Source organism: Pelodiscus sinensis, chromosome 1, assembly GCF_052426305.1.
Source record: "Pelodiscus sinensis isolate ZL-2025 chromosome 1, ASM5242630v1, whole genome shotgun sequence".
In the NCBI taxonomy this organism is placed as follows: domain Eukaryota; kingdom Metazoa; phylum Chordata; order Testudines; family Trionychidae; genus Pelodiscus; species Pelodiscus sinensis.
The window spans coordinates 350,890,521-350,896,520 of record NC_143052.1 but is presented as its reverse complement, the minus strand read 5'-3'; the positions used below and the strand labels follow the sequence as shown (position 1 = coordinate 350,896,520).

At 46.2% G+C, this 6,000-nt stretch overlaps 1 protein-coding gene across 1 annotated transcript; it reads left to right on the top strand.

Annotated features, from left to right (window-relative positions):
- The first annotated feature begins 4,896 nt into the window (after positions 1-4,896).
- Positions 4,897-5,832, top strand: LOC102460706 (olfactory receptor 51G2-like). Its single transcript, XM_025189374.3, has one exon. The coding sequence runs from the start codon at positions 4,897-4,899 to the stop codon at positions 5,830-5,832; it is 936 nt and encodes a 311-aa protein (XP_025045159.2).
- The last annotated feature ends 168 nt before the right edge of the window (positions 5,833-6,000 follow it).

Here is a 6,000-nt window from a genome sequence, read left to right as displayed (position 1 = left end):
GAGAGATCACAGAAAAACTGGGCAGTGGAGCGTAAATACCAATGGGTAACTGAGGCCTCTTCCTAACTTTAGGGATCCCTGGGTCCTGGGCAGGGCCAGACTGAGCCATTCCTGTGCCCCAGGTACAAAGTTTAATTGTGCCCCGGGTTGGGGAAGGGAGCATGCGCGGCCCCACCCCCTGCTGATGCGTGGGGGAGGGCGCGCGGAGCTGGCAGCGGCAGGACGCATGTGCCCAGCCCAGCCCAGCTACCACTGATGGTGCGCAACCCGGGGCCGCCCAGGGCAGGACAAGGCTGGCCATGCATGACATTGCAGCCATGAGGGCAAGGGTGCTGCTGGCCAGTGCTGCAGGGGTTAACGCGGCCCCCATCCCAGGTGGCCACTGCAGGGTGGCCGCTGGGAGCTGCTGAAGCCCGCGATACGGGAGCTGGGAGCTGGGAGCCGGGAGCCGGGAGCCGGGAGCCGGGCGCGCAGCGCTTGATGGTAGCTATAAGGGGCGTTGCGTGTCCCTTACAGCTGCCATCAGGCGCCCGCCACAGGTTGGCGCCCCGGGCAGCTGCCCGGCTAGCCCATGCCTTAATCTGGCCCTGGTCCTGGGTCCTCTGTTTCAATCTTCAGGGAGAAAAGAAAGCACCTCCCCCTTTGGAACAATCCAAGGGAAATTTCCATACAGGGAACCTTGTGGAATCTTCCTCCACCAGCCTGCACGTTGGGTTTGTAATGCAGGAAATGAGGCTTCCGGGGAGAAATCTGGTCAATTCTTATTCTTATTCTTATTCTTATTCTTATTCTTATTCTTATTCTTATTCTTATTCTTATAGGCTTTGTCTACTCTGCAGGGTTTTTGCACAGGAAGCTTTTTGCGGAATAGATCTTCAACAAAAAAATCTTCTTGGGCAAAAGGGTGTCCGCACTTCAAAAGCGCATTGCGAAAGTGATGTTCTTTTGCACAAGAGAGCATCCACATTGCATGGACACTCTTGTGCAAGAAAGTTCTGATTGCAATTAACAGAATGGCCATCAGAGCACATGTGCTTTTTCTGATAGGCTCTTTTTGCACAAGAAACCTCTGCGGAGAGTCCACACGTGACCTTTTGTGCAAGAGCTGTAGCCAAAAAAGGAGTTATTCCTCATGGGGAGAGGAAAAGCTTTACTGGCAAAAGCCCTCTGTCCTGTCGATTTACTGTATTTTTTGTGTGTGCAAAAATACGCTTGAGGTGTGGATGCGCCGCTGTTTTTTTCTGCAAAAATGGCCTTTTTTGCACAAAAACCTTGCAGTGTAGACATAATATTGTATTTTAATTCACCAAGGTCAGATCTCTGATAGCATCACTACAACTCAGGGACCCATGTGTCCCATCAGAACCATAAGAACAAGAATGGAGCCTGCAGTAAGGTTGCATCCACTGGGATTTGGCCTCTGTAGTTCACTATTGGACATGACGGAGTTAAAGCTGGTGAACACAAAGCCAAACAGCCGAGACTCCCCGAAGGCTAAGTGGCCCCAAGGGAAGGTACAAACATGCTGCATAAAGGCAGTTGCCTCCCTATCTGAACACACACTGCCTGCTGCCCGTGCAACCTCTCCGGTGACTCCTTGTGCTTTAGGACTTGTGGTGCCAGCGGCTCCCTTCTAGCAGGAACTGGATACGTTGGCAAGTGCAGGGCAAAGGCTGCTGGCTGTTTCCATTGGTAGATGTTCTGTGCAGCGACAGAGGACTCAGCTGGGCTGTTGGGGTGACTCAGTGATGGGGCTGAAGGGCAGCAGCACTAGGTAGCTCGGGAACCCTACCCTCTATATACCCAGGATTGACAGTAGGTTATTTAAGCTGCACAGAAATCTGGCACTCAAACAAAGCTCAGTGTTAAAACCCTGATAACCTCAGTCAGAATTTCTCAAGTGGTCCACATTGGAAATACACCAAAATCTTCCCTTCTCCTGCCCTGTTTGCTTGACATGGATTTGAAATAAGAAGCTGAGACAGTCATCAAGTGTGGGCTCATATGTTAAACTCCCCCCACACCTGCAACATTTTTAACTCCATTCCTCATCTGTTTCATTGAGTGAAAAGTTTAGAGTGCTGTGTGGATGTACCCTTAGCAACTAACAAATGTAGATAGATAGATAGATAGATAGATAGATAGATAGATAGATAGATAGATAGATAGATAGATAGATAGATAGATAGATAGATAGATAGATAGTATCATGAGCTTTCATTCACAAAACTCCCGTCATCAGATGAGAAGAGTGCAGAGAAAAGGAGGGAACCTCTCAATGTATAATAGAAAAAGAAGAGGGGGTGAGGTAATTAATTACCTGTCAATTGTAGAGCCCGTGCTAATGAGTCTAACTGAGTGGTCTGGAAATGTCCCAAACTTAGTTTTGATGTCAATAGGATGTTGAATGTAAGAAAAAACAGGTTTTATAATGGCCCATCCAGTTCATATCTTTGTTGGAACCATGAAAGACAGTGTCAAATTGGTATATAAAGGCCAATTCTGCTCTCTCTCTCTAGTTTGCTTGTGAAATTCCTTTGTAGAAGAATGGCTACTTTTAAACCCTTTTACGAGTGCCCAGGTAACTTGAAATGCACCCCTTCGGTTTTCTGTGTGTTATCATTCCAGAAAACTGACTTGTGCCCATTTATCCATTGTAGAGGCTGTCCAGTTTGGCTCATAAACATGGCAGAGGGGCATTGCTGACACTCAATGGCATAGATCACATTAGAGCATGTACAATTGTATGAGCCTCTGATGTGGTAGCTTATGTGATTAGGTTATGTATGAGTGTCACTTGAACAGATGTGTGTGCAGAGTTCACAAAGATGTTTGTGGGCAAAGGTAGGTTCCTTGGTGAGTATATAAGAGGTGTGATGTATCGCTGCTGGAAATCATCTACTTTATGTTGAGGGGTTGTCTGTAGGCAAGGATTACTCTGTCTCCCAAGGAATCGTTTTCCAGGATAGGTTGTAGATTGTCACTGATATGCTGGAGGGGTTCTAACTGGGGGCTGTAGGGATACGTCTAGACTAAATGGCTCCATCGACGGAGCCATGTAGATTTGTTTGTTCGGCAAAGGGAAATGAAGCCGCGATTTAAATAATCGTGGCTTCATTTAAATTTAAATGGCTGCCGCGCTCTGCCAGTCAGCTGTTTGTCGGCAGATCGGGGCAGTCTGGATGCTCCCTTGTCGACATGAAAGCGCTTTATCAACCTCCCCAGTAAACCACATCCTACGAGGCATAACGGGGAGGTCGATAAAGGGCTTTCAGGTCGGCGTGGGAGTGTGCAGACTAGCGTGCTGAGCCGACAAACAGCTGATCAGCCATTTAAATTTAAATGAAGCCGCGATTATTTAAATTAGATTATTTAAATCGCGGCTTTATTTCCCTCTGCCGATCAGCCTAATCTACATGGCTCCATCGACGGAGCCATGTAGTTTAGACACACCCTAAGTGATGACTAGTGGTATTCTGTTAATTTTCTTGTTGGGCTCAGCTTGAAGAAGCAGATTACTGGGTACTGTCTGGTTCTGCCAATCTATTTCTTCATTACCCAGGTGAGTCTTTAAGTTTTAAGAATGTCTGATAAAGATCCTGTAAGTATTTGTCTCTGTGGGATTGGAGCAAATCCGGTTGTCTCTTATGGCCTGGCCCTAAACAATTGATCATGTGATGTGTCCAGGATGGAAGATAGAGACATGTAGGTAAGAATAATGGTCTGGAGTTTCCAGTACAAGATAATGGTAGGGTAGCCATCATTTAATTGTACTGTAGTGTCAAGGAACTTGATGTCTTGTGTGGACTGGTCCAGGCAAATGTTGATAGTAGGCTGGAAATTCCTGTGGAATTCTTCAAGAGTCTCCTTCCCCGTGTCCATATGATGAAGATGGCATCAACATATTCTAAGTAGAGTAATGGTAGTAGGGGATGAGAGTTGAGGAACCTTTTTTCGAGGTCAGCCATAAAGATGTTGGCATGTTGTGGGGCCATCAGGGTGCCAATAGTTGTGCTGCAGTCTAGAAGTTATACATTATCCCCAAACTGGATAGTTGAGGATGAGCACAAAGACACATAGCTTAGTCATCAGGTGTGCTGTGGTGTACTCAGGGATAATGTTCCTGACAGCTAGTAATCCCTTATGATGTGGAATGCTGGTGTCAAGAGCATTTACATCCATGATGGCCAGGAAGTCATTGGTAGGTAGGGGTGCTGATAGCATAGGGTCTGAGGAGAGAGGCAAAATAACTGAATAATCCTCCTGCTACCACAACCACAACAGTTCCCCCCATTCACTTTCCATGACATTACAAAATGAGACACCATCAGAAATGGAGAGCTAGAAATTGGGTGTTTGGGAAAGTCAACGTTTTAATATTACACAGTGCTCAAGTAGGGCATGAAAATCCCAGCCACAATGCATCAATAGGGCCAGGAGCTTACAGGGATTCACCGGTGGACTGGATATTTATATGGGTAACTAAAAAATCCAGTTTCAGTTGAGGATTTTCTGAGCTGTCTTGGAAGGTCTGTCAACAATTATGGTTTGCACCTCAAAATAGGTCTAATTTTGGAGGGGCGGGAAGCTTTCCTAAAAGTAGGTAATCTCATAGCTGTTTATTGCAGGTCTTCCTACACTCCACCTGCACTACTGGCTACTTGGCTACATTAACTACAGGTCTCACCCAATCAGATAATCCCTAACTTCCTATCAGAGGTGTAAATCAAATACTATATTTTTGCACATCTTCCTTGAACTACTGGGGTTCTCATGTCATAACTGCCCTCTACTTTCCAAAAACAGAACGACGATATGTAAAATATTGTCTAGTCTTCTATTCTTTTTCCTTTCAGGAAGGAAAATTCAAAACTCCTCAGATCTACCCAGTATATCATGTCAGCTATCAACGACACCAAATCCACTACTGCAGTTTTCCTTCTCACTGGGATTGCAGGGCATGAAGATGTCCGTCTGTGGATCTCTATCCCCTTGTGCCTTATTTATGCCATATTGATAATGGGAAATACAGGTATTCTATTCATTATAAAAACGGATCCAAGCCTCCATGAGCCCATGTACATTTTTCTTTCCATGTTGGCAGTCATAGACCTTGGCTTATCCATAACCACCATGCCGACAACACTGGGCATATTCTTGTTTAACTCTAGGGAAGTCAGCCTTGATGCCTGTTTTACCCAGTTGTTCTTCATCCACTGTCTTTCGTACATTGAATCCTCTGTGCTCCTGTCAATGGCCTTTGATCGCTTCGTTGCAATCCGTGACCCGCTCAGATACGCTTCCATCTTAACCCCTCCAAGGATATTCAAGATGGGACTCGTATGTGTGCTAAGAGGGGTGGCTTTAGCATTCCCATACCCCTTTCTCCTGAAACGCCACCGATACTGTCGAGCCAATGTCCTCTCCCATTCCTACTGTATGCACAATGAGGTCATGAAGCTGGCATGTGCAGACGTCACAGTCAACAATATCTATGGCTTGTTCATCATACTCTTCACAGTGGGGTTGGACTCTCTGCTCATCCTCCTCTCATATCTGATGATTCTCAAAACAGTGCTGAGCATTGCATCCCATGCAGGGTGCCTCAGGGCCCTGAACACCTGCGTCTCCCACCTCTGCGCCATGGTACTCTTCTACATACCGATGGTCAGTCTGTCTCTGATACACAGATTTGGAAACAGCTCATCTCACTGGCTTCAGATTCTCTTTGGATACATCCACCTGCTGGTACCACCCCTGATGAACCCAATTGTGTACAGCGTGAAAAGCACACAACTACGTGTGAGGATAATCAGGGTGTTTGTCAAGTGAAGTGTCAGCTCATCACATGGATCCAAGTCTGGTGACAAGGGAGATGAATATTTTGGGTCATGTGCATCTCTCCCATTCTTAGTACTGTGGAAGAAAACATTGTCCTCACTCTGAGTTTGTAAGCAACAAGTAGCCAGAGGCAGTTTTATTACGAGCTGCAGCAAGGGA

Bases quoted from the DNA above. Each gene is read 5' to 3' on its own strand.
- LOC102460706 (XM_025189374.3), top strand. From the start codon at position 4,897: ATGTCAGCTATCAACGACACCAAATCCACTACTGCAGTTTTCCTTCTC.